General features: G+C 40.4%; 4 protein-coding genes across 15 annotated transcripts; 3 read left to right on the forward strand and 1 right to left on the reverse strand.

Annotated features, from left to right (window-relative positions):
* The first annotated feature begins 78 nt into the window (after positions 1–78).
* Positions 79–3984, forward strand: txndc9 (thioredoxin domain containing 9). Of its 3 annotated transcripts, none has more exons than XM_017704564.2 (5): positions 79–157; positions 1453–1647; positions 1872–1990; positions 2374–2628; positions 2726–3984. In XM_017704564.2, exons 2-5 carry the CDS (start codon positions 1462–1464, stop codon positions 2844–2846), a joined length of 681 nt encoding a protein of 226 aa, XP_017560053.1. In that variant the 5' UTR covers positions 79–157; positions 1453–1461; the 3' UTR covers positions 2847–3984. The 3 variants fall into 3 exon arrangements, with proteins under 3 accessions (XP_017560053.1, XP_017560055.1, XP_017560054.1); XM_017704566.2 differs by having other exon boundaries at positions 150–281; XM_017704565.2 differs by lacking the exon at positions 79–157 and adding an exon at positions 164–277.
* A 443-nt stretch (positions 3985–4427) lies between these two features.
* Positions 4428–7500, reverse strand: mrpl30 (mitochondrial ribosomal protein L30). The gene is made up of 5 exons (XM_017704567.2): positions 7201–7500; positions 6861–6941; positions 5467–5613; positions 5292–5365; positions 4428–4621 (listed from the first exon to the last, which is right to left on the reverse strand). The coding sequence occupies exons 1-5, from the start codon at positions 7252–7254 to the stop codon at positions 4489–4491; spliced, it is 489 nt and encodes a 162-aa protein (XP_017560056.1). The 5' UTR covers positions 7255–7500; the 3' UTR covers positions 4428–4488.
* A 232-nt stretch (positions 7501–7732) lies between these two features.
* mitd1 (MIT, microtubule interacting and transport, domain containing 1) lies at positions 7733–10667 on the forward strand. Of its 3 annotated transcripts, none has more exons than XM_017704568.1 (7): positions 7733–8067; positions 8865–8966; positions 9145–9281; positions 9432–9518; positions 9613–9725; positions 10344–10404; positions 10542–10667. In XM_017704568.1, exons 1-7 carry the CDS (start codon positions 7923–7925, stop codon positions 10635–10637), a joined length of 741 nt encoding a protein of 246 aa, XP_017560057.1. In that variant the 5' UTR covers positions 7733–7922; the 3' UTR covers positions 10638–10667. The 3 variants fall into 3 exon arrangements, with proteins under 3 accessions (XP_017560057.1, XP_017560059.1, XP_037395073.1); XM_017704570.1 differs by having other exon boundaries at positions 8868–8966; XM_037539176.1 differs by lacking the exon at positions 7733–8067 and adding an exon at positions 8074–8275.
* Positions 10668–13223: 2556 nt separating this feature from the next.
* On the forward strand, positions 13224–26726 carry cracdla (cracd like a). Of its 8 annotated transcripts, XM_017704654.2 has the most exons (14): positions 13224–13405; positions 14398–14551; positions 16397–16495; positions 18496–18561; positions 19429–19570; positions 19709–19844; positions 19998–20150; positions 20406–20474; positions 21666–21878; positions 22076–23507; positions 24804–25540; positions 25664–25837; positions 26080–26170; positions 26282–26726. In XM_017704654.2, exons 4-14 carry the CDS (start codon positions 18513–18515, stop codon positions 26470–26472), a joined length of 3387 nt encoding a protein of 1128 aa, XP_017560143.1. In that variant the 5' UTR covers positions 13224–13405; positions 14398–14551; positions 16397–16495; positions 18496–18512; the 3' UTR covers positions 26473–26726. The 8 variants fall into 8 exon arrangements, with proteins under 8 accessions (XP_017560143.1, XP_037394931.1, XP_037394930.1 ...); XM_037539034.1 differs by having other exon boundaries at positions 14395–14551; positions 24804–25837; XM_037539033.1 differs by having other exon boundaries at positions 24804–25837.
* Positions 26727–27942: the final 1216 nt, after the last annotated feature.

The raw sequence follows: 27942 nt of genomic DNA on the forward strand, positions 1-27942 counted from the left end.
TTGGTATCGGGATATTTGCTGTGCTGTTACTTGATAATTTAAATTACTCTAATAAGCCGTGAGGAAGTAGTGGACTGTGTGCTGGGTTTCGTCTGACCTGCGCATGCGCGGAAGAGCTAGTGTGCGTCACCGTGCCGCCTTACAGAAAGCCGCGCCGGTAAGTTAAACTGATGTTAACTGTCTGGTAGCAATACGATTTTTTTTTCCCTGATATACGTGATATCTTGTCGACAGAACCTTTGCCATTTTAAATACACTGCATATGTCGACATGAATGGTAGGTGAGTCAACAGTTCGTCTGTCCGTCTTATTTCATATAGCTAAACCTCCCTGGGGGCTAGGTAAGCTAACGTTAGCTCACGTTGCTAAGTGTTGCTTCGTAGCTTAAGTTCAGTTAGCTAACGCTACATAGCTAGCTAAGGTAGTTCAGTTGAAAGTGATTTCTGTTTTGGTGTAATTGTCTCAGAGGTAGCGCAGGGCCTGGATATTGACGTTAAGCTTTCTTTCCGCTCAGAAGCTCTGTCTGTCTTGCTCGTGGCTGAGGCGGTTTTTGGTCAAAGCGGCCTCCCAGTTAACGGTAGACCCAGTCAGGTAGTTAACGTTAGCTTATTATGGCCACCACGCCGGTGCTGCTATTGCGCGTATAACGATTGTAGCTCACTCTCAAAGCGAGTTACTCAGTGTTACTCGGAGCTGTTAATTTGTTAGCTGGTTGGTTTTGGTTACTGATTGGCGTTGCACAGAGTCCTGGCTTGCTAGCTAGCGCCGTTATATTAAAGCTGCGGAGAGACCTGCCAAGGCAGCTAACGCCCCGTGCATTGTTGTAGCTGGTTTAACCCAACTGTGTGATCTGCTGCGTGTTTTAATGAGAAGTAGGTTAGATCACTGACTTTGTTAGATGTGACATCTGAGTTAACTACGCACAATGTTTGTATTATGCGTCGTTCATTAATGACTAGATATTTGGCTACATTGGCACTGTTTATCTCCCATTGTAGATGCTTGGTTTCCATGGACACGCCTAAGCCGGAGAGCTTTGCTGTAGTGCTCTTTTGTGGACCCTTGTTCATTGTGGTGCAAGCGTCCCCAAACCTCTCATACATAAATAATCGTACAGCACACATGGTTAGTTTTGCCATTTAGATCAACATGGATTAAATTCCTCGTTGACATCTGGCAGCAGCTGAACACTTGAGCGCCACAAACTCGACCAAAACAAGTGAACTTTGTCATTGGGTTGAGTCTGATGTTGATTTCCTTGATTCTCATCAGGAACGGTTAACACTTTATCCAAATTACCAATCCTGCACCACCCCAAACCGGATTTCATGTTTACTTAAACATGAATTCAGTGTGTACACATATAAAGGTTCTTGGGGAGCCCTTATAGCATGTAAACTGTTTACACAACAAGGGCATAATTTAATTGTATGTGTCTTTTTTATCACTCAGTGAGAGGAAATGGCCAGTCAGTCAATGGAGATTGTAGCAAAGGTGCTGGAGCAGCAGGTGCTGCATTCAGCACGGCTGGTTGAGGAGCAGCTGGATGCCGAGCTTGAGAAGCTAGAGCAAATGGATGAGGATGATCTGGAGCGTCTCAAGGAAAGGAGGCTGGAGGCCCTCAAGAAGGCCCAGAAGCAGAAGCAGGTGGGCACTTGTAGTCCTTAGACATAAAGAAATGCCAATGTACTGTAAGTAGGCCATACATGGACACAAAGTGAATTGGAGTGAACTGTGTGCAGCTCTTATAAAGCACAGAGTTGTGCAAAGATATTTGTCCAAATTACTGATTAGCATACCAGTTCACTGCAGTAGTCAGTGAGCTTTGTAAACAAGATTATAGAAAAGCTTGATGATATGTCTTTCATTAGGAGTGGATCTCTAAAGGCCATGGTGAATACAGAGAGATCCCAAGTGAGAAAGACTTCTTTGCAGAGGTCAAAGAAAGCAAAAATGTGGTTTGCCATTTCTACAGGGACTCCACTTTCAGGTGTGTAAGCTAACATTTTTGTATTAATATATTTTGTAATAAGGTCCTTTTGTAATTTTTTTAAACAAATGTGCTTTGTAGAATTTCCACCTTAAGTTGAATCTAGTCTAGTTGTGCCTGACTAGATATCATGTATTGTTTGTTTATTTTTTTTTATAGAAAACACATCTGATTTTAGCTCAGCTTTTTCCATGCAAAATGCAGCTTAGTCCGTCATATATCATCCAAAATGCTTTCATGTTTTATGTAATTCCTATACAGTTAAAGTCATAATGTTCTCCTTAAAATCAAAAATTGCTTTTGCACTTGTTCATTTTAAGTTGAAAGTGTATCTTTTGTGTTGTTTCAAAAAAGTTAAATCAGTCATTTTTAAATCTCTTAAGATGCAAAATTTTGGACAAGCATTTGAATGTCTTGGCAAAGAAACATCTGGAGACAAAGTTCATCAAGCTGAATGTGGAGAAGGCTCCATTCCTTACAGAGAGACTTAGGATTAAAGTCATCCCAACGTTGGCACTGGTGAAAGATGGGAAAACTAAGGACTATGTAGTAGGCTTCACTGATCTAGGTAACACAGATGAATTCTCCACTGAAATGTTGGAGTGGAGACTGGGCTGTTCGGGCATTATCAACTACAGGTAGGTTTTAAAAATATATATATCTATCTCTGATGCACACCTGGATTTTGTGACTGTATTTAAAATCTAAATATATTTCTCTCTTGTGTTTGTCTAGTGGGAATCTTTTGGAGCCACCTACAGTTGGGCAGAAACCAGGGTCAAAGTTTACCAAGGTGGAGAAAAAAACGATCAGAGGGAAAGGCTATGACTCGGACTCTGAATCTGATGATGATTAAAGAAGACAAACGTTTCCTTTTTTCTCAGGGCTTCCTACAAAAAGTACTAAGTCTTGTAGAACCAATTTGGGTTACTTGTTTTTCTTTTTGGTTTTTAATTTCATATTTAACACATTTTTTTTCCTTTGACAAGCTAATTAAATAATACTGCATATTCCTTTATGTACATTATTATGTATACAAAGGCACCTGGATTCATTGAGAGATTTTTACTATTGAATGAGTCTTACTGGTTTTGATTAGCACTGTCATGCAATAAATTAAAATGTGTATGACTGATAGAATTAAAACTCTCACTTGAGCAGTGGCCTATAGCTTTCTTGGAGCTATTAGCATAGGTGGTTTTCCTAGCACGCATAAGTTGTGCATTTTGGATAAAACAGTATGTTCAGTCATTCTAGGGGAAAATGGCCTTCGTACTGCTTTAAAATGGCTGTGCTGATGCCAGATTAATGGTGCAGTAGATCCAAATGATACCATGTTACCTAAAAATCAAGCTGGGTTGTATCTTGTAATAAACCTGATATCTGTTCTTATCTATAAAGTAATTATGTGGTTTCCTTTGTCTGATGTGGGTATTATTTATGTAGGGTGAATGTCTTTTAGTAAGGTCACAGAAATTTTAAATCATGGTGTGAACATTGGAAATTTTTTTTTTTTTTTAATTCTGATTGTTTTAATGTTCAGCTCAAGGGAAGTCTGATCATCTAATGCAATGGTCACCAGCCCTTGTCCACTTACCAGCACCTGCCAACCACCACCTCCTTTACCTAACACTAATACATCTAATCCAGCCAATCAAGAAAGTTAATTAGCTGGACTAGATGTGGCAGAGTAGCTGGAATGCTCTGTACATTGTTGTCTTCCTAACTTTTGCACACCTGGTCCAGGACATGAGCATTTTTTTAATTACCTGAATGAAATGTATCAGGTGTGCAAATAAAAGTACAAAAATGTGCATAGTGTAGGGTCACCAGGTTTGGAAACTCCTGATGTACAAGAGTTGGTGGCCACTGATCTAACAAGTGCCAAGGAAGCAAAATTTCTGGAAATTACCTTGATCTGTGTGAATAGAAGTACACCACTTATTTTCTTCCTTTTCTAACGGAAAACTTATTAAAAAGAACTAAAAACAGAATTCAGTGTGAAGCTGGTTTTACTCTCCTCTAATTATACTTGATAGTAGGAACCGGTTTACTCAAACCTTTTGTTAATGCTGTTCAGTAGATTCAGTGATTATGCAGACCGTCTCAAAATTGAGGTTACTACAAGGCATGGGTGTTCAAACTCATCCATGAAGGGCCAGTGTGGCTGCAGGTTTTTATTCAAAAGCACAATCTCACTTTACTGTTCAAAGAATGGGACCACCTGATTAAAAAAAAGTTGAATCTGGCATGCTTCAGCTTGACTGGAATTAAACCTGCAGCCATTCTAGCGCTCTTGAGGATAAGACACCTTGGATTTAAGAAATTTGCATGCAGAACGTAGTGTATTAATTGTATTGCCACCCTTAATCTTGGGCAGTGTAAAATCTACAAACTAGGTTGAAAAAATATTTTTGGGGAAAAATAACATTCATGATTCACTTATGAAATATTTAATGAACATCAAACACATAAGACACAAGTATGAACAAGAGCAGCTACGATTCAATGGCTTTCTGTTCCACAGGCTTTTGAGGACGTCTCACCATAAGTTCCCCTCTACTGTTCAGATAGGAATCTGCCATCTCTTCTTCTGATGGTAGTCCATGAGGGAGCTTCAAGGGTTCAATTCTAAACACAGAAAAATATATTTAGCAGGATCATGGATGCGTGATCTGCCATTTCGCACTGTTAAATCTCTTACCTAACAAATTTGATCAACTAATTATTTGCTGTTTGGAAGCATCTGAAAATTCAAACCATGTTACATTACATTACATTAACGGCATTTGGCTGACGCTCTTATCCAGAGCAACTTACAATTTGATCATTTTACACAATTTTGCCTGACTGCATGTCTTTGAACTGTGGGAGGAAACCGGAGAACCAGGAGGAAACCCACGCAGACACGGGGAGAACATGCAAACTCCACACAGAGAGGACCCCGGTCGCCCGGGCGGGGAATCGAACCCAGGCCCTCCTTGCTGTGAGGCGACAGCGCTACCCACCACGCCACCGTGCCGCCACATTAGATTGTTAGATTGCTGCTCTTTTCTTCCAGTCCTTGAGGGTCATATTGTTTTCCCTCTTCTGAAGTATCTGGTTTAACTATTAAGCTATTTACTGAGCTCTTCCTCAAATGAACTGTTACACTACAGAAAGAAAAGAAACTGATGTGGCCTCCATAACTAGAAATAAACAGAGATCAATTCAGCACCCTATGCTAGATATTCTAGACAGAAATGTAGGCATTAAAGCCAGTAAACATCCAATGGAGAACATTTAAAAAAAAAAAACTCACTTAACAAGATGCTTAATGATTTTCAGTTGGTTATTCACCGATGGTGTGTTCTTATGTACTCTGGGCTCATGTGCCTGTCAAATAGAAAAAAAAAATTGATTAGCTGGAACAATTCAGCAGTTTCAAATACAGAATGATGAATATTTTTATTCTTCAGCAAAGGACTTCAGCTCACCTTCATTAATCCCAGACTCTTCACCACCTTCTTTTCCCAGTAAGGTCGTCTCATTGTACTCTTGACCCGTGTGACTATGTGTAGTTTATGTGGCTGCTCTGGATTGCCACCATACTTTTCATGCTCCTTCAAACGCTCTTCAAATACCTGTATTGTAGAGGGAGATCAGATATGCTGAACAGAGCAGAATAATATTACGGAATTATAATACTTCTGTTGCTTTGGCTCAGCTCTTTAATTTTGAAATATGAGCGAAACATACAAAAAAATGACACAGAGTGACTTCTTGTATAGTATACATTACATATACTGATATACACAGTAAAAACAAAACCCAAACAAACAAGCCCCTGCCACTGCTCAAATACCTACAGACTGCACAGTATATTGCATTTCCCCAGACTTTAATCACATTTTTTTGAAGTCTCTTTTTTATTTTAAGCTAATCAATGCAGGTTTTGATTATACATTGAAAATACAGTGAACATAATAAAGACAACCAAAATACAATCAAGCCACACTAGAAAATAGTGCTTTATACACCATATGTCAAAATGTTTATAGACATCTGCCCATCCATTTTCTGAATTAAGGGGTATTATTAGGGATTAGGTCCCTGCTGCAGTAAATGCTTCTACTCTTCTGGCTTTACACTAGATGTTGGAATGTGAGGATTTTGTTGTGTTCAGCGCCCTGCGATGGACTGGCGACCTGTCCAGGGTGTATCCTGCCTTCCACCCGATGACCGCTGGGATAGGCTCCAGCACCCCCCTACGACCCTGACGGAGAAGCAGCTTGGAAAATGGATGGATGGATGGATGTTGTGTTCAGCCAAAAGAGTTCTAGCGAGGTCAGATACTGATGCTTAAAGATTAGTTCTGCACCACAAGCACCAGTCCAGCTTTACACGTCTCCCGCTGATGTTTGGCATTGGGCATGGCAACGTTAAGCTCCAAAGTCTTCCATTCTATTGGCAATACAATATATATGGACTTCTATAATGCCAGTGCCAGAAATGGATGCACCTTGAAAAGATGTGTTATTTAAAACCCAATAATTTTTTAACTTCTAATTTTGGATAATAAAATGGCTGTATTTGAGTTAAGTTACAGATGGCGTTTTTGACGTATAAAAGTATAAGCAGGTAAGTGTATCTACAATGAATCATTTCACATCAAACCACTGTTGTATTGTTTTGTAAAAACTAGATTGAATTCCCTTTTAAAGCAGCTGAATTCGCTACTCCGTATGGAACGGATACTTAAGTGCTCGCATTACGGAGGTGGTTTGTAAAGATCAGGACTGCCAAATGCCACTGGGGAGGTGGTACTGCTAACTGTGTCCTCTAGCATTCATTACATTTATTTATTTGTTTGTTTGATTGATTTACATACCTCTGGAGGAATGCGAGATTTTGTAAACTTGCTGCGACAAACCATGAACAGCGGCCAGGAGGAAGCAGCTTCTGGCAGATTCTGCAACGACAATTCAATCAGTACTTAAAGTTCACGACTTACTTGGCATATCAGGAAATCGACGGTTTGTTACTGAGACTCGAATAATAAACGAAGCTGAAAGTCTTGATACACCTGTCCGTTCAGCCTAAACGGAGCAGGATTTACTAAATGTATCTGCTGCTCTACTTAAGGTAGAGCGGAGAGTCCAGTTAAGAACGCTGGGTTTGTACTAACATAGCCAATATCTCGGAGGTGAAGGGGGTAGCTGTGCTCCTACCTGAACCCAGACAGGGGCTGACCGCTGTACGGCTCGGCACAGCAGCGCTGTCATGGCCGAGTCTCCGCTGCGGCGCTACAGCCAAGGTTACTGAACACACACACAGCTGCGGAGACGGGCTAAAGGGGCGGTCAGTCCGCTCTCCTGCACGAAAACCTTAACTTCACAGTAATCTCTGAGCCGACATGTTTCTATAAAACACGTTGTTTCAACAAAACCCGTTAAGTTTACAAAATTCCCGGGACACACTCACACACGCCAGCGCGCGTCGAGGAGGCGGAAATCAGTCCTTCGGAATAATAACGTGGGGTATCTGTTCTTTGTTTCCTATACTTACTTTGGTTCCTATACTTGCAACTATTACTAATATACTATATCTGTGTCTCTAACTCTGGTCTATATTTGCCTTTATGAAATTATATTAATTATGCGCCGGACTGTCAATTTTATTTCATGGTTATTTTTAATCCAGACGCTTTTCTGTTCAATTTCCACGGGGACATATTAGTGCAAACACCGCATGAACGTAGGTTTTGGTTCCACAACATGAGCTGCTTCTCAGGGTTTATTTCCGATGTAAGATAAAGTGATCTGAAAATGTGACCGGAAAACTGTCTTTTTTTTCTTATTGTCGTTTTACTAAAGGATTGAGGAGGCGACTGTGTATCTGTGCCGTGTGGGTCTGAAGCTGAGCTTCTGTAGAGCTGGGCTGTAAATGCGTCATGTCCCTGAACTGCCTCCCTGGTATGGAAACATCAGCAATCTCTGTACTCAAGAGAGCTGTGGAGCTCGATCAGAGTTCACGCTTTCAGGAATCTCTTGTGTGCTACCAGGAGGGCATTCAGTTACTACTAGATGTGCTGAAAGGTAACAAAACATGCTTTGTTCAAATAGTGGGTGTTTACACTATATGTTTAAACGTTTCTTCTGAAATCAGGATTATTAATAGTGAACTAACTGTCCCCTTTCTGCTGCCGTAACAGCTTCTGTTTTTCTGGGAGGACTTTACACTAGATGTTAGAGCATTGCTCTGCAAATGCATCACATTCAGCCACAAGAGCACTAGTGAGGTCAGGTACTGATATTGGATTATTATTCCTGGATCACAAACACCGCTCCAACTCATCCCAGAGTATTGGATGGAGCTTTATCCCCCAGAGAATGCAGTTCCACTGCTCCTTTTTTGGACATATAGTGCGCATGGGTTATGTCACTATCTCATGCTGTGTATAGTGCGCATGGGTTATGTCACTATCTCATGCTGTGTATCCCTCATGGATGTCCAGCACAGTTTGGTGATTTATTTATGTAAACACACCTAGTCCAACTCATCTGTTAGTTCCCAGGTGTAGTAGATGTGTTTTATCAGAGATATCTTCAAACTAGTCTGGACATCAGCCCTCCAAGCCTGAGATTGGAGAAACCTGCCTTAAACTCATCTGTGGCTGCTTGAGTGCACCAAATTATAGTGCCTGTGCTTTTTATTTAAGATTCTACAAGCTGTATTTGTGCAATTGAATGTCACTGTGTGGATGTTGAAATACTTTTGGACATGCAGTGTACTTCAGATAAACACATGACCTTTTATGGACTAAATACAAACCCAAGTCTGGTCCATACAGCAATGGAATTCTAATCACCTGCGATGACTTGCCTTTCCTCAGCAGTTAAAGATGACTCAAAAAAAGTTCACTACAGAGAGAAGATCAAAGGTTACATGGATCGAGCTGAGCAGATCAAAGATCACCTGAACAAAGTCAAAGAAGGTAAAAAGAAATGTGCAGATGCAGGGAAGTTGACACAGAAGCTGTGAGAGTACCATATTCTGTTATATTCTGTGCAGTTAAATGTACTCTTGGCTGTGCTTTTCTTTGTTTCACATTCATTTCACTGCTCACTTGTAGATGCTCATGCTATTTTCTTTATTTTATTCTCTTCATCCAGAGGGCAAATACCATGAGCAAATTAAAATTACAGAAGATGCCACTGGTTTCAGCTATGAGACTCTTTTCAAGCCATACATCAAGGAAGGGCTTGCTGAAGTCTGGGTTGAGGATCCATACATACGTCATGTGCACCAGGTAAGAATGTCTGTGTGATCATGACATGAACAGAAAACCTCTCAAGTATTTGAACTTAAAATAGGAAATGAGAGGCAGCCTTGATCTACTTTGCAGTCATTTAAAAAAGTAGGATTTTGCAAATGAGTGTCTTTGATTTTTGCCTCGCAGCTGTATAACTTCCTGCGTTTCTGTGAGATGCTACTGAAAGCGAAATGTAATGTTAAGAAGATTCATCTCCTGACCTCACAAGATGAAGTACGTGCTTTGCATGAACACACTACATGTTTGGTATTGTCATAATGAAGACTTGTACACAAATTACAGATATCCATTCTTCTTCTCCCTGTAGGATAGCTCCTCTCAGCAAGTCAGTGCACTAGCAGAAATAAAGCAGTCTTTGCAAACTCAGAATGTCTGTCTGGACATTAAGTACTCCTCCACTATTCATGATAGGGAGATCAGGTAATAATCACTGTATTAAAGATTGTGTTCATGTCATATAAGAGCCGCCTGCTATATTGTTGACCTACGTTCACCAGATTGGTTTGTGTCACTGACAGAAAATCATAATATTAACTTGTAAGTTGTATTTTGTTATTATTATAATGTATGCTAAGTATTGTTATTATGTAAATATATTTATATACCTGTAATTGTTATATATTATAATAAGTAGCTTTGGTTAGTTTTTATGTGGTTCAAATGACAAACAGTGGAATCTGTCTTCCATGAACCCCCAGTTTTTATTTTAAGACAGTGTACCTATGATATTACCTGTATAGCATTTCAGAAATAAATTCTGTATTATTGACTGGCTGGAAAGAGATAACTGCTAGCACATAGTAATATTATTAGTCAAAATCGAATCGTATTTAAACATCACAATAAGAAAATATTTTATATCATATATTAATACTTCATATCTTTTGTCTGAGGTGACTGCTCTCCATTATTTGCTGTTAAACTAGGTCATCAACATGGCGGCCATGACAACAAAGTCACGTGACTGAAATGCATAGGCTGTATTAAACATTAGAGTTTATGAAGCGTCAAATTTATGCAGCAGGTTTGTTCACTCAGGTTCGATAATGGTTGGATCATTAAGATTGGCAGGGGGCTTGATTACTTCAAGAAACCTAAGGTAAATATTTGAGACTAAAATCTGTTCCTAATTTCTGTTTTCGTTTTGTGTATAGTGGATCTAGATATTTAAAGACTTACCCCTACGCTTTCATGTGAATGAACATTTAAACTGTTTTTTTTTCTCTCTCTCCATAGGGCCGCTTCTCCATTGGCTACTGTGACTATGACTTAAGACAGTGTCATGAGACTACAGTAGATGTTTTTCACACAAAACACACAAAAAATATGTGACCAAAAACAGTGCCCTCATTCTGTACTGCATCACGTTTAATTATTTAAACATTTGTCCATACATGCCTTTTTTCTGAGGGTGTTCTGAAACTTTTCCTTACTCTGGGACCTACTGGTTACACACATACATACAAACATAAGAACAGAACATAAGAATAGAAGTTTATATTTTGCACTTTAAAAAGTGCCTAATATTTTGATGTGCTTGTTACAGCTCAATATCAGCTGATTTGTTTTTGATAATTTTTTTTAATCATGGAAACTGTTTTAGAATCAATAATTATTTGAAATATTTATAATTTCTCATCTTTCTCAACATATGCAGAGCAAGAGTTTCGATAAATGTATTTATTTACCTCTTAATGTCTTTATTGCTTGTATGAATGGGAAAATTTGCACTGAGTGGGTTTTTATAAGGAATAATGTAATTTTATTATGTAATAAAATACAAATAACATGTTCTTGAGTCATTGTATGAAAAAACTTCCATTGGAGTCCACAACATTTAATACCATATGTAAAAGATAAAAATAAAAAAGAAAGGCAGACATACACATTCACACACACACACACTCACACCTAGGAGCAATTTTGCATGTCCAATTAGGCCGACTGCATGTTTCTAGATGTCCTTGTGGGGTGGGGGGGACCCACACAGACAAGGGGAGAACATGCAATCTCCACAGCCAGGGAATCAAATCCAGGTCCTTCTTGCTGTGAGCCAACCCACTGTGACACCGTGGCGTACTCCTCATAAACATTTACTGAAAAATGAAGAAAAAAATGGAATACTCTTAATACTCAGATGGCCAAAAGAATGTGGACACCTGATCATCACAACCATTTGAGCTTGTTGCACATCCCATTTCAAAATCATAGGTATTAATATAGATCCCTCCCTCGCAGTTAGAACAGCCTCCAATCTTCTAGGAAGCCTTTTATAAGATATTGGAGTGTATCTGTAGAAATTTATGCCCACTCAGTCATGCTGGAAGAGAAGGCCTAGCTTGCTATCAACATTGCAATTCATTCCAAAGGTGTTCAGTGCGGTTGAGGTCAGGGCTTTGTGCAGGTCACAGTACTTCCTAAGCACCAAACCATGTCTTTATGAGCCTCACTTTCTGCACAGGGGCCCATTCATGAGTCATGCTGGAACAGAAAAGAGCCTTCCCCAAACAGTTGCTACAAATCTGGACACAAATAATTGTCCAAAATGTCTTTATTTGCTGTACAGCATCACCATCACCCTTCACCGAAACTAAGGGGCCAAGCCCAAACCTTGAAAAACAGTGCCAGACTATTATTTCTCCCCCATCAAACTCTGCCTTTGGCACTATGCACTCATGTAAACAGCATTCTCCTGGCATCTGCCAAAACCAGATTTGTCCATCAGACTGCCAGAGAGTAAAGCGTGATTAATTATTCCAAAGAAAATGTTTCTACTGCTCCAGAATCCAGGGGTGTCATACTTTGCACCCCTCCAGCTCATGCTTCGCACACATTTTATGAAACACATTTTATGATGCTGATCTTAATGTTGCTTCCAGCAGTTTGGAAGTCTTAGTGAGTATTACAACATAGGCAAATTTACACACTAGTCAGTTATGCGCTCGGCAGCCTTGCTCTGTTAGTTTGCGTGGTCCACGTTTTGGCTGAGCTGTTGTCCATTGACGTTTCCTTTTCACAATATAAGCACTTATAGTTGACCTGGGCAGATCTAGCAGGGCAGACATTTCACAGACTGACTTCTGGCAAAAGTGGCCTTTGATGGTGCGACGTTTAAAATTAGCTCTCCAGCGTGGCCCGTTCTAGTCCCAGTACTAGTCTATGAAGATTACATGGCCATGTGCCGGATTTTCTACTCCTTTTAGAAGTGGGTGTGGCTAAAACACCCGAGTCACATATTTAAGAGGGTTGTGGTGCTTTTGGTCACATTGTACGTGTCTGTTCCACATTAATACCAAATACATCAACTGAATATAAAAACATACATTTTTAGAACTTTTTAAAGTTTTTCTTTCCACCCATTCATAGCAATTAATCATAAAAAGAAAAAGAAATGTCACATTGAGCGACATGATAAAAAGATATGTGACGCGACTTAAGCCTCGAGGGAAGCTAAGTTCAAAAGCTCGTGAATTTGCTTCTCATTCATCATTTATTTGTTGTTTTCTCCGTCTTTGACAGGGTTCAACAGTCATAAGATTTCCACCCTGTATCACAAAATAGGACTTACATTTATTATCTCTTTCTATCTATCTATCTATGCAGCCAGCCACGTTCATCAGAGCCTTGTAATTTATTGCTGAAAGGTTGAAATGTTAAAAAGCGGAGCCAGTTTAGCCTCAAAAATCCCCCCCCCCGTCACTTTCACTTCCATCACGTCTCCAGTGCGACGGAACTGTCTTTGTTATTCGACACGACATATTCAATCTGTTTGCCGTGGAGGGGAATCTGTTTTGATAAACGCAGCCGACGCCGGAGGATGAAAAAGCGAAAAAAGCTGTTTCTCACGCTTATCGCTTCCGCCATCTAGTGGTCAGTAGAGTAAGCTCCTCTCCGCTGTGGCTCGAACAGGGGGCGACGGGAACGTCACCGCACCGTGTTGGGAGGAAAGCAGCGGTTTGCTGTTACTGGCTGCTTCTCAGCACCTGGCAGAGCCGCACTCAGTGCCCGAGATAAAGTCGTGCCAAGGCGCAGAGAGAGACTTTGAACCAGTGACCGATAAACTTTGTCTAGTAGCCGTGGTGCTTTCGGAGTCGTCAGAGGTGAGTAACATGAACACAGCCACAACTCGGGCTGCCTGCTGAGGTCCGATTTAGTCTCTGGTTCAGGCTTCGACTGCGGTCCTAACTCAGCAGTACCGGTGTGTGTGGTAGCTGTGGGTCAGCGTAGTGAAGCGCGCTGTCTCATTTGGACGGGGCTACTGTTCCTTATACATCAGCAGTTATTACTGCTGAAAGTTGGAGCTGAAAGTGACCTGACAGTGAGAGATACGGAGCCAGATGGGTAAACCTTCAGTCTGTGGGCTTTAATTAGAGCATCCATCTTAATAGAATAAAACATAATGTGCTGATATACCAGAACGGTGAAGATATTTTAACCCTCGCTTTAGAATAAAAATAATAAAAAAAACGCCTTTTTCAATGAAATAACCGCCTGTATGCCCAGCGGGAGGGGATTAAATCTATAATCGCCCTTAATCTCGATATGCGCTCCTCATCTCATTTTTTTTCTCGAGAAGAGGAAAAAAAAGAAAAGAAAAATGGAGCGAGTCTCTAAATAACAAATTAATCATCTTTTATGCAGTGGAGCAGATTGTAAAGATGGCTGATTGCTAACACCTAAATGCCATGATGTTCAATATAGTTACATTTATTTTAGTCATTAATAAACAAGCAAAGAAATACGTGGTTACAGTATCGGTTACCTGCTAACACCATGAGTGACCAAAAACATCATAAATACACAGCTACAAATGGAGATCCTGCCAATGTGACCACACAGTCACGTCTTTAGCCTGTGTTGTGTCAGCAGAGTAGCCTACTTAAGGAAAGTATGTGTTAATAAAGAGGAGGAGGGTGGCTCCTTATTAACAGAGCAGATTAAAATAGATCATTGCTGGTTGTGAGCTTTCATGAGTCCCTACATCAGTGTAAGATGTAGTAAAATGGCAGCTTGGATTAGACCTAAAGTCCAGACACATAATGTAGGGTAGCTGAAAGTCACCCAGATGTCGTGTTGACTTTTTGTTCAGTAGGAGGAGGAAAGGAGGGGGATTTGCGGACAACTCCTGATCCTGGCACAGATTTGTGCTGTGTATCTGGGGCAAAGCTGCTCTGTGCTTTGTGCTGTGCTGGATATAAAGTGTTCCATCCGGAGCCAGATAATAGGAGACAGAGATGAACGAATGAGTAAGTGAATGGCATTTTGTTGTGAGAGGGTTAATGCACAGCTAATGGATTAACTGTTGCCATGCTAGGCTTTGTATTTTACTACAAGCAGCTTGAGCTCTTGGAATAGTTTGCACAATATCCAGAATGCAGTCATATGTTCAGTGCAGTTGTGTTTGCTTATCCAGTTGTGTGCTGTATCCTGCATTTTTCTTGGATTTTTTATGACGTTTGTGTGGGATTGTGTACTAGAAATAGTCATCATTCATTTCTCCATGACTTTCCCAGCCTCTCTTTATGTCTAGAATTAAACAGGCTGTTTTGATTGGCTCTGTATTGTACCTCATTCAAAGGCAATCTGGGCTGAAACACTCCTTATAACGTATGTGTAGGTGGAGCTAAACCTCTGAAGGCTGAAGAGAATATGTAAATGAGTTGGTTTTTGTGACATTGCAAAAACCATGAATTCAAAAGAGGCTGTTTTGCAGCTTAATTTCCATATGTGGAAAGTATGGACTAAATAAATGATAAATGATATGTTTGTATGTTTTGAAAATAATGGTGAGCATACTATATAAATAAAAGAGAGACAATGAACAGTGCACTACCGTGTTCTGTCTTAAGTAGGTTACACACACACACACACACACACACACACACACACACACATATACATACATATATATATATATATATATGTATGTACATATGTGTGTGTGTGTGTGTGTGTGTGTGTGTGTGTGTGTGTGTGTGTGTGTGATTTCAGTGCTGTTGTACCTCCTATAGAATGGCACATGTCTGTAAGTAGATGTCAGCTGAGAACTGGATTAATTTTTCAGGCTGTAAGGATATTTATATAGCATAAAGGCTGATTGAGGCTCAGTTCACGCAGGAAACCCTGATCTAACCCCAACATAAACTCCCTCCATTCCACACATCCAGCTCAGTCTGCAGTAGTAACCAGATTTTAATGATGTAATGATCTTAATGAATTTGTAATAAGAATCTTCTGTTATTTTTGGTCATTTTTTACTTTTCCCTTGTAATGTCAATGGCAATTAAACTCATTTGTTAATTTAGATTCGCAGGGAGGCACAACGTCCTTTTAGATGTTGACCAAAGCTAAGGTGTTTTACATAGACGTGAAAATGTTATCAGTACTGAACGATAGCAGACAGACTCTTTGCATACAAAAACAGAAGAGTGTCAATGAAACTGCATAACACTTCTCGTTATTCAGTTACCATAACAGTGATATTTCCATTACGCTTTCATTAGGAGTTACGTGCATTTTGGCAAAGTCCAAGTAATCACAAACACAATATCATTAAAGCAGAATTTAGGCTAAAAATGTCCCTCAGGTTGAGGCTAAACTTAGCCAAAAGATTACGACATTGAAGAACTCTTTGTGTTCCTTCAGAAGAAGGTTTTCTACTCTGAAAATAACTGGCAATGCAAATTTCATCTGTCAGAGGAGCGGCTTAGAAAATGGATGGATGGATTGATGCTTCGCAGAGATTAACAATGCTTTCTGCAGGTATTCCTGCATATCCTACACAGACAGTCTGAGTGCCATGTGGTGTGGTGTGTTAGGGTGATGTGTAAAAGATGCCATTGCCCAGCCAGCACAGTGCAACCTCTGTGTTCATTCCTGCGCTCCAAATCAGTTTAGCATTTCATAAGAAGCTTACGCGTGCTGCCTGGTGTGTGTCAATAATGTAATAGAGGGTGTGAGTATGTATGTGTGGCACCCAGGACTCAATTGTCAAAATATCAAAAAAAAAAAAATTCTACTATTGGCCTTTTACTTCATTGCCTGGCACTTTTCTTTTGCCCTCTTTCTCTCTGATTCTGTCAATCTCCCAGCACTGTTCTATAATGAAGACAATGCTTCAGTGACAAAACTCATTTAAAAAGAAAAACTCAACGTGAGAGACAGGGGAGAGAGACATTTTCTCGGGCAGGGTAAGTGAAGTGTTTTTTGTTTTTTTTATCTTGCAGTTAAAATGATTTTTGTTCCTTTGCTCATGTAAGCAATTATGCAGAGCTATGGTTCTTAACTCTGCTCTAACACACCCATGTCAACCCAGGAAAGGTTTGTTAATGAGTTGATAAGTTGAAGTGGATGTGTTAGAGCAGGGTAAATATTAAAATGTAAAAGACCAGGATCGAGGAACATGGAGACAGAGGGACACTCACATATATTTAATTATGTTGCTCTTACATAAACTGGTTCATATACTGCTGACACAAGGCATGTTATGTCTATGGATTCATGCTGTTGGCACCAAATTCTAATTCTACTATCCATGTGCTTCAGCAGAAATCAAGTTTCATCACACCAAACTACATTTTTCCAGTTTTCTACTGTCTAGTTTTGGTGAGCCTATGCCCACTGCAGCCTCACTTTTCTGTTCTTGGCTGACAGAAGTGGAACCTGACATGGTCATCTGCTATTGTAGCCCATCCACCTCAATGTGGAACATCTTGTTCATTCTGAGATGCTTTTTTGCTCACCACAGTTGTATAGAGGGGTTATCTCAGTTACTGTAGCCTAGTCAGCTCAAACCAGACTGGCCATTTTCAATTTACTGTCTCATAAACAAGGTGTTTCCATCCAAAGAACTGCTGCTCACTGGACATTTTGTCTTTATTATGCGGTTCTGGGTAAATTCCAGAGACTGTTGCGGGTGAAAATCACAGGAGATCACTAGTTATAGAAATACTTAAACCAGCCGATCTGGCACTGGGAATCAAGCCACAGTCAAAATCACTGAGATCACGTTTTACTCCCATATCCCCATGCTGGCCTATATCTGCATGATTTTAGACACTGTAGTTTAATATGTAGTTAAGTTCTTTAAAGATGTAGGGATGTAATACATACAGCTTTAGCACAAGGTGAATGCAAAGACTTAATTCAAATGATGATTATGTAAAGCAATGCTCTGTCAAGGATGAAATGATAATGTAATCAGAGATTTTTGGATAGTAATGCAGCAGTACCAATTGGTCCATTTAAATTTGCATCTCACTGACCATGGAGTGAAAGGCCATGTCAGTGATCAGCCTGTCTGATCCTCACATCAGTCTGCACATTTTACATAGACACACATACACATACATGTTCAAATGTTCATATACACAACTGGAGGTTATGTTACAAGAGCCTTCTTTATATGTTATTCTTGGAGAGCTGACCCACTTTTTCTGAACTAAGAGAGCTGATTTATGCCATATACACTGGAAAATATAAAAAAAAATGATTGAAGAAAAGCTCGTTTCACATAGTGTATGGCTACTTATGGCAGAGCTTAGACAGGGTAACCACAGTGTACGGCCACTGTTTACATGTGAAAACAGTGCAGTTCAGGCCTGGTGGACTTTGCATGCTGTTCTCCACCATTACACGCTGCTGTTATCAAGGTGTGGTCAGTGATAAGAAAGTACAGCTGTCAGAGGAAAGGTCTTTGATGTACATGAGATAGAGAAGACATGCAGTTCCCACCACCTGGGAAAAAACACATCTGCTAAACTGACCATTTTGGGCTACACATGTGAACAAAAACAAAGAGGACGGTGTGTGTGACAACACACATATAACTGAGTTGATGACATGGTAAAATAATCACAGTGTTTTACAGTTATAAATAGAGACATCTTTAAAATCATTCAAAAAGCTTGGCTTTAGCCACACTGTACCATAATAGCAGAAGCAGCACAGTCATAACAATCTGAACTAGATAGAAGACGGGAATAACACTAATGAGAAAGAACCTTTGAGCCCTGTTTGCTTATGGGAAAGCTCTGCTTCGTCTTATCAGGCAGCCTTGTAAAAGCCATAAGCATTTAACAATGCTATAGGTCGACTTCTTATTCTTGTTCTCTTGGTCTTCATCTCCTGTCTGTGTCTCACATCTTGTCTTACTCAACTCTCTAATTTTATCCTTTTTTAATTTTGTTAGCAGTGAAGAAGAGTGCTATGGAGGCCACAGGGGACCAGGAGGGAGGGAACAGTGAAGACTTAACAGGTCAGAACGTCCCTGGAATGTTTCCTGATCAGCTCAGTATAATGTCTAATAATATTTATTGTTTAAATGTCCTTACTAAATGTATTTCTGCTTTATTTCTCTTTTGGATTAGTTATTATTGGAAACATGCTAAGGTCAATAATACATATTTTAAAATATTTTTTCAAGAGTAAATGAAATCTGAAATGACCTACAATGGACCCGAAATTGAATGGATTTAATTGTGACTTTCATTAAAAGCTATTAAATCAAATAAAAGTTAGTAGTGAGTGTCTCATTATAGTGGGTTAATGTTCCATTTGATATGCTTGTGCCAGTTGTACATGGTATGCTCGATCTCACAAAACAGCTAAAATTAGAACTACAAAAGTATTGCTAAATGTTGTCCAATTATATGTAATATTTTCTAATTGTGAATAATTATCTAATCAAGCATGTTTATATTGCCCAAGACTGCATTCCACATAATCTGAGGAGAATCAGTATGACGTTAACAGGGCTACGCAATACTTAATGATACACACATGCTATGTGTTACCCCAGTGTTTGTTCAATTAACCAACCAACAAAACCAACAAAATTAGGATATCAATCTTGGAATGCAGTATCAAAAGACAAGAACAGACCTTGTCATGAGAACAGTATGTATTATTTGTAAATATTTTACTTTTAAAAATGTAAACAAGGGCGGTCAGGTGCTTCATTGAACATTTTTCAGAAAGTTATTAAATGATCATTAATACACTGCAGTTATTTATTTATAACAATATCTGTGCAAAGAATCCACCCTTGAGTTTTGTTCCCCACTTTACAACTATGATGCATTCCTGGTATTTTATTGTAACATTACATTGGTGTTGTCTTTAGGGAAGAAGAAGCCTAAGTTGCAGATCTTGAAGTCGAGGCTATTTGGGAAGATGAAGAGGAAGGAAAACGAAGGAGTGATGAAGCAGAGTCAGTCAGCTAGTGACATCATGGAAGGCATTCGGAACCTCGAAGACAACTATAAGTGAGAAACATTACCTGTTCTGATTATGATTGCATTTTTATTCAGTATGTTTTATGTCCTTTGCATTTTTAAAGTTTGATATGGTCAACTCTAATTTATTATTTTTGACTGCCTAAAATTTTTGACATTTCCCCTTAGATGTTCCCAGAGCATGCTGGGATCCAGAGCATTGTCACACGACAGTATCTTTCTGTCAGACCAGTGCCAGCCAGACCCTGAGCCACAAAGGGTTCTCTCTCAGGAGAACATCCACGGAAAAATACGAGCATTGCAGGTCAGTATATTTACACACTCAGACTTTGGATTCTCTTTCTAAGTGTGTTTCATAGCTGCATGCTGAGAGAAAATGCTACAAAAGGTTTTTCTAACAAGAAATAGAAAACTACAAGAAACTGTGGACTGTATGATCATTGTTATGTTTGATTAGATGAAGCTACAGCAGCAGAACATACATCTCGGCCCACCTCCTCTGGTGTTGCCCATTAAACGCTCTGAAGATCCTGGTGGAAGCTCAGAAGATGATGGACTTCCTCACAGCCCTCCTGAAATCTTGGGAATACCCAAGAACATGCCATACAAGGTGACCTGTTATAATTTCCACCACAGAATACATTCTCTAAAAGACCCACCCAGTCTTTTTCATATTTATATCCCCATATTTTTTCCTTGAACATCTTTCATTACAAATCTTGTAAAGCCTTCAATATGACATATAGGTACTGTATATTGCTGCACTCTCCATCTCCATCTCTTGCACCTTCAGAGTGTGTTACTTATGTTACTGTCATACCATAGTTTATGTGACTAAACCCCTCCCTCCCCATTACCCTTGTAGTTTCTCATTCCTCCCAGGAACCACAGCTCATTAAGTTTAGGTGGGACAGGAAGTGAAGAAGAAGAACAGGTACCATCACTTTTTGTCTCAGCTCTCTTATTCTTCTGACTCCATTGTATACTTACTGCTCCTACAGTCTCAGGTGGTGCAACCATGAAGGTTCACATAATTCTGAAAATATTTACCTGTCATAATTATTCATAATACTACTATTCCTAGATCTTTATAATCAAGGATGCAGACCTGTGACAAACATAAATCCAACAATTTGAAAGTTTATTCATCTTGACTTTTAAATTATCAATTTGTTGGCATTAAAAATCTAAAAATTTTTTCTACATTTCTGTGTAATTGAGATATAAACAAATCCATTCTGCGTGTTTTTTACCAACTCAGATTCCTTTACAGTGGTGGTGAGAAGAACCAAGCATTGTGATGTCTACAACCCAAATATAGCCATTTTATTTACAATCCAATACCAACAATGTCTTTTTGAATTTTTGAATTTTTATATCATCACTATCCAAAGAAAAATGTTTTATCCACAGTTTTTATTTCACTATGTTATATGTGAATGGCAGCTGTTCTCTGCATTGTTTGTTTAGAATAAAATCTCTTTACATTAACTTACATTAAAAGCAAAAAAAAGTTTTTACTGTCTCCGGTACAGTTCCTTTTTTTGGAGATATTTGGTTTTATAATAATAATAATTCTAAGATTGTGGTAAATCTAAAAAATATGGGTTTTTCCTGAATACTTTTTCCTTACATCTCCCTACATGTACTTTCCAGCATGAACCAATTTGAAAAAGTATGCTGTAAGCCTAAATCTCAGAACTGTGGTAATACAATGTCTCAGACTTGAAGCAGCATGTTTGCACGTGTTTTGAGTAATAACTTTCTGTGATGCTGCTTTTAGAGGCATTAAATTCTTCTGACAGCTGATTCCTATCACAACCACAATCAACAATTCTGACTGTGTAATTTTCTCTATAATGGAACATTTCGAATCAAACCACTTTGAATAACTTTGTTCATATCTTAATGATTTCATTATGTTGAAATTTTGAAAAGTATTGAAAAGGTGCAGTTCCCGTTTAAGTAAATCACTCAGTCATATTGTCAGAGGAATTGCATCCATGCCTGCCTGATTCTTCCTCCACCTCTGTATTTTCTGGCAATAGCAGCTGGGCAGACAGCCAAAGTTCTGATGCATTCTTAAATGAATCAAATGAAATTTTGTCCTATGTTTGTAATCCAGTCCCCCATGGAGCCTTCAGCCCAGCCAGTTTTGCCTCGGCCTATCAGCCCCACACCAGCTCCTGTCTCTACCTCTGTGCCTGGCCCTGGGGTGGACTTCAGCACCCCTGCCCAGTTTATCCCCTGCCTAGACAACTCTGCTGCCCGGCACCGGATGTCCGTTAAGCCTCGTAATCAGAGAGCCAGTACTAAGAGCAGAAGACTGCCCACCTCAGTGAGTCAGGCTGGTTTACTTTTCTTAATTCTTCCACAAAGCTGTTAAGCTTCATTACTTGCCATGGCAAAAGCACTTACATGTAGAGCCATGTCATTAAATTAATTTTCTGGTTCAAATATTCTTTTGATCTCAGGATTACAACAAATGTTTAGTTTAATTATAGTTAAGTAAAACAACATCTTCTCACTGGGCAGGCTGGATGCAGACCTCGCTCAGAGAGTATGAACAACTTGGAACGGCCTCTCACTGAAAGTGAAGAAGAAGAAGGAGCTGCTGTTACCAAGGAGATGACCCGCGTCCGTTCCTACTCCTCACAGATTATTAGGCCAGGGGAGGTGCTTAGTGCTCCTCCAATCAAAAGCCTTCTTTCTGCCTCTCCTCTAAAATCTTTGGTGGGTACTGCAGATGGTTACCCCAGCCCTGCTATGAGTCTGTCAGAAGGAAGCGTCTCACCCACTAACACTTCCCTCCAGCACCCTGTCCTGAAGCAGCAGACACCAACCAGAGAAGCAGCATCCAGCCAGAGGCCTGAGGCTATCACTGCTAACTCAGCTGTGCCAACCAGCAAGAAGCGGAGTGCAGACTTGAGAGAGAGTCCATTTAGCTCCAAACTAAAGAGTACCCAAGAAAGCACAGTGTCAACTGTAAGCTCAGCTGAAGATCATCCTGCAGACAAGCCTCTGGTGTTCCCACAGGCCTCAGCTGGTGAAGTGACTCCAAGGCAACCATCACTGAGAAAAAACACAACTCCATTAGATGACAAGGTTGTGGAAAGGAATCTACGGCAAATCTCTACAATACCACCACCCAGTCATGATGAGGTCCAACTACAGAAGGAGTCTGTAAATTGGCAAAGGCCCATCTCTGGGTCTTTCCATTTTTCGGTCTCTTCAGCCAAAAGTCATGAGAGGCAGAGAACTGGAAGTTTCACTGGAGGGGTGGCTCAAGCAGGGGCTAAGAGAGAGCCTGCACCCCCACCTATTTCTTCAATAAACCTCAAAACACAGGATCACCTCAGGAGTGTACAGGTAAGGACAGCAGGAAAGGACCCATTTTGTATCACAGAATCACAAAGAAATGAGAGAGCTGCCAGCAGTCCAGCGGTACCAACCAAGCTGAGAGATCCAACCGCAACTGTCTCTACTGGCCAAGAACAAGGAGACAGTCGAGGAAGTGAAACACAAGAGACAGGAGTAGAGGCTACAGAGGAGGAGGTTCAGGAGGGAGTCGAGGAGGCAGATGAGGCAGGTGAAGACCTGAAAGGCAATGAAGTTAATGAGGAGGGAAAAGAGGAAGAAGAAAGGAATGCATTTGGGGTGAAGCTGCGCACTACATCTCTTTCTCTAAAGTTACGTGCAGACAAGACCCAGTCAGAGTTCAGAGTGAAGGAGCACAGTGCTGAGGTCAGCACGCTGAACCCATACTGGATGATGGAATCTACAGCCCCTATAGCCGAAGGCCAAAAAGACAGCAGCATGGGACCTATAACAGGAAACATGGCTGCCACAGAGTCCAAAAAGTCTCCAATCCATAAGACTGAGGCCCTCATCTCTGCCCAGGTCTCTAGCTATCCACCTCAGAGTGCCAGCAGAGAAAAAGAGAAAACTACTCCCATTAGACTGGATGGTAAGTATTCTTTTTTTAAATCATTTCAAACATAGGTGTCCAGCTGAAAGCACAAACTAAAGAGACCACGTGTTCAGAACAGAGACATTATCAAAAGCTTCTCCAAGATAAAGAGATGTATTTTCTTAGTTATGTTAGAAAGCAGTCTGAGTCAGAGATTTCAAAAAGCCATTGGTCCCATCAGATCTGTGTCCTTCAGTTTCCAAATTAAACTTTGCCCCGCTCACTGTTTACAGTCTCACCGTTAGGCTTTACTCAACAAAACAAACAAAATGAAGATAGTGGAGAGTTTACTTCAAATGAACTTTCTGTGCTTCTACTGTGTAATGACAGACCATCTTCCTGCAGTGACATATGTTTTATTAGTCTGCCCTCCTTTCAGCATTGCTTTTAAGATAATCAGAAAGGACAAGGAAGTTATATCACCATTAACTATTAAATAATATGCCTTCAAACCTGATAAAGACTCACTGTTTCTTAAAAGGAAATGTAGACCCAAGATCACGCTCATAGCTGGTCATTTTAATTACCAATAATATTAGAGATGCACCAGTCACATTTTATTATTGCCAATCATAGTTTCTTTACAGCCAAATTGGTGGGTGGCTGATTTTCCTTTGGTGGATGGACAATTTTAGTAGCCCTTTTTCAAACCTGAAACTCACACTGTGTGGACTAAAATAAACATACGTTCTATGAGCCAAAGATGCCATATAATATTATTTGCTCTGTAATGGGCCAAACTGACAATTAAAATTCTTTACCAAAAATTATTTGTCTATTTAAAGAGGTAACAAACAAACAATAAATAAATAAAAAGCAATAGGCATATGGCTATTTAGCACAATGAGTCATTTATAATAATGCCATGACATGTTGGTATAGGTGTAGCAGCAGCAGTCAAATATGCACAGTGTATAAAATGGTTCTTCAGGGGTTCATTAGTAAAGACAATAATTCTATTTAGAACAATGAATTATATGTAGAACCATTTCATGCTTAAATGGTTCTTTTCATGGTGAAATGGTTCTTCAGACTAATGGAGAATGTGATGTATGTTTTACCATATAACACCAAAAGAGTTCTTCAATAGTTACAAGCTTGACGTCATAACAGTAGCAGAATCCTGCTTTGATTCTGTAGATTGCAGATCACATGTCTGGAGCCAAATTTTCTAATTCCAATCTCACATTGTTAATTACTATTTGAAATTTTGTAATACACAATTTACAGCAAAATGTTTAGTTATAAAATTTCTTGTGCACTAAAGGTATGCCTAACTGACATTTATTGCAGATTTGGGAACCCCAGCTCAGCCCTCATCTTCACTTATTAAAGGCACTAAGCTTGTACATTCGCTTCCTAAAGAGAGCACACCAGTGTCCTTGACCCCTAAAGAGGTCACACAAGTGTGCTCAGTTGAGAACATCCCTATTCCTACATCTGTAAAACAACCACAGGAGAATTCATCTGAGCTGTCCTGGATGAGCATGGCCCGAGAAAAGACTAGGAGCCTCCAGCAGCTGTTTACAAGCAGACTGCCTGATTTTTCTAGCCTGCAGACAACCACACGATCAACGAATATAGCTGCTACGACACCACAAACTCTGACGTCAACTTTACACCCCAGTGCAGGACCTGCAATGCCCATACATCAACTATCAGCTACACAACCCTCTGTAAGACAACAACATGTTACTTCTACTCAACCATCAGCCACACAAGCATCTGTAAGGGCAGCACATGCTAATCAGACCCCAGGCATGCAGTTTTCCTTCAGACCAGCTGAGCCAACCACAGGTCATTCAGGAGTTGTAGATTTTCCATTAAAGCGAACTCTTTCAACCACCAGTCAAGCACAAAGAACACAGCTCAGTGCTAGATCAGGACAACTGCCTGCAGCTAGTTCAGCAACCACTCATTCTGCTACAAAACCAGTGCAATCAACAGCAATGTACACATCTACCACCCATTTCAGCACTCGCACAGCAAAACAGTCAATTTCCCAGCCATTAAACCAGACACAATCTCAGGTAACACAATCTACCACACAGTCTAACCTACGTGCAACTCAAAACACTTCCCTTCATCTGTCATCAAGCACAAAATTTGCACCTCATCAGATGCCTCAAGAATCAGTTTCTCTATTCTCACAGCCCAGCCCTCAAATGGGTGGAGGTGTATCCTCCACACCTTTAGGAAAAGCAAATCGGACACCATTGCCCCAGTGGAAAGGCCCAATAGAAGGTACAACACAAGGTGCAGGAGGCCTGGGGAGCAAAGCTTTACTTACTGAAAGATGGGAGAACCAAACACTTGATACAAGCCAGGTGAAGCTCTTGTTTTGTTGTCTTTGTTGAAGTATAATGCATATCAGTGCTGTCATATCAAAACTTGAAAGATAATTGTTCCATTTTTTTTTTGTTTTTAACACAATTTGAATATCAACTTGTTACACAAAACAGAAATATGAGGTTTTGTTATAACAGCGATGGTACGCTACTTTTTTCATAGCAGGACCAGCTTTTCCACATGGTTCATGACCTTTATATCCTTTATGATACGTTAATAGGTAGAAGACCAAACATCTACACCAGAGTTCCAAAACCATCCTCAGTCTCTGACTGCATTTAGAGCCATGTCCAGTCACAGTAAGTTAACAGGTACAGACATAAAGCATGTGTGTTTGTTTGTGGGAAGACAAAATAAGCAACTGTTTACATGGCATGAATTCAGCATTTGTATGTTTATACCTGACTTTACATATACCTCAGAATCAGCAGCTTCCTCTGGTTCCATGCGACTGGACAAAGAGGACAAGTGGCAGAAGAAAACAGTGCCATCTTCATCACCACCTTCATCATCATCGCCACCTCTCCAGCCCATCAGTGATAGTGGACAACCTTCCTGGATGGAGTTGGCAAAGAGGAAATCTCTGGCATGGAGTGACAAGACTATGGACTGAGACTCATATAGGAGAACATAGTAGATAATTATGTTTCAAGAAGTGCTTTGAGTTGGCTAGCAAAAAAGAGATGTATGTTTGTGTGGGTGGACAGATGGAAGATGGAGGATGAAAGAGTCAGCACAGGTGTAGGTATATACACTGCTCAAAAAAATAAAGGGAACACTTAAACAACACAATATAACTCCAAGTAAATCAAACTTCTGTGAAGTCAAACTGTCCACTTAGGAAGCAACACTGATTTACAATCAATTTCACAGCTGTTGTGCAAATGGAATAGACAACAGGTGGAAATTATTGGCAATTAGCAAGACACACACAATAAAGGAGTGGTTCTGCAGGTGGGGACCACAGACCACTTCTCAGTACCTTTCTGCTTTCTGGCTGATGTTTTGGTCACTTTTGAATGTTGGTGGTGCTTTCACACTCGTGGTAAGATGAGACGGAGTGTACAACCCACACAAGTGGCTCAGGTAGTGCAGCTCATCCAGGATGGCACATCAACGCGAGCTGTGGCAAGGTTTGCTGTGTCTGTCAGCGTAGTGTCCAGAGGCTGGAGGCACTACCAGGAGACAGGCCAGTACACCAGGAGACGTGGAGGAGGCCGTAGGAGGGCAACAACCCAGCAGCAGGACCGCTACCTCCGCCTTTGTGCAAGGAGGAACAGGAGGAGCACTGCCAGACCCCTGCAAAATGACCTCCAGCAGGTCAAATGAGCATGTGTCTGCACAAACGGTTAGCCAGCCGCACAGCCCTCCATGTGCTCGCCAGAGGCAGCCTGACTGCCATTAGGTACTGAGATGAGATCCTCAGACCCCTTGTGAGACCATATGCTGGTGCGGTTGGCCCTGGGTTCCTCCTAATGCAGGACAATGCTAGACCTCATGTGGCTGGAGTGTGTCAGCAGTTCCTGCAAGATGAAGGCATTGAAGCTATGGAGTGGCCCGCCCGTTCCCCAGACCTGAATCTGATTGAGCACATCTGGGACATCATGTCTCGCTCCATCCACCAACGCCACGTTGCACCACAGACTGTCCAGGAGTTGGTGGATGCTTTAGTCCAGGTCTGGGAGGAGATCCCTCAGGAGACCATCCACCACCTCATCAGAAGCATGCCCAGGCATTGTAGGGAGGTCATACAGGCACGTGGAGGCCACACACAATACTGAGCCTCATTTTGACTTGTTTTAAGGACATTACATCAAAGTTGGATCAGCCTGTCGTGTGTTTTTCCACTTTAATTTTGTGTGTGACTCCAAATCCAGGCCTCCACTGGTTAATAAATTTGATTTCCATTGATGATTTTTGTGTTATTTTGTTGTCAGCACATTCACCTTTGTACAGAACAAAGTATTCAATGAGAATATTTCATTCATTCAGATCTAGGATGTGTTATTTGAGTGTTCCCTTTATTTTATTGAGCAGTGTATATGTAAAGGGCCTTATATTGTCCTTCCTCCTCCAATCCAAC

The sequence above is a fragment of the Pygocentrus nattereri genome, chromosome 6, assembly GCF_015220715.1.
Source record: "Pygocentrus nattereri isolate fPygNat1 chromosome 6, fPygNat1.pri, whole genome shotgun sequence".
NCBI lineage: Eukaryota > Metazoa > Chordata > Actinopteri > Characiformes > Serrasalmidae > Pygocentrus > Pygocentrus nattereri.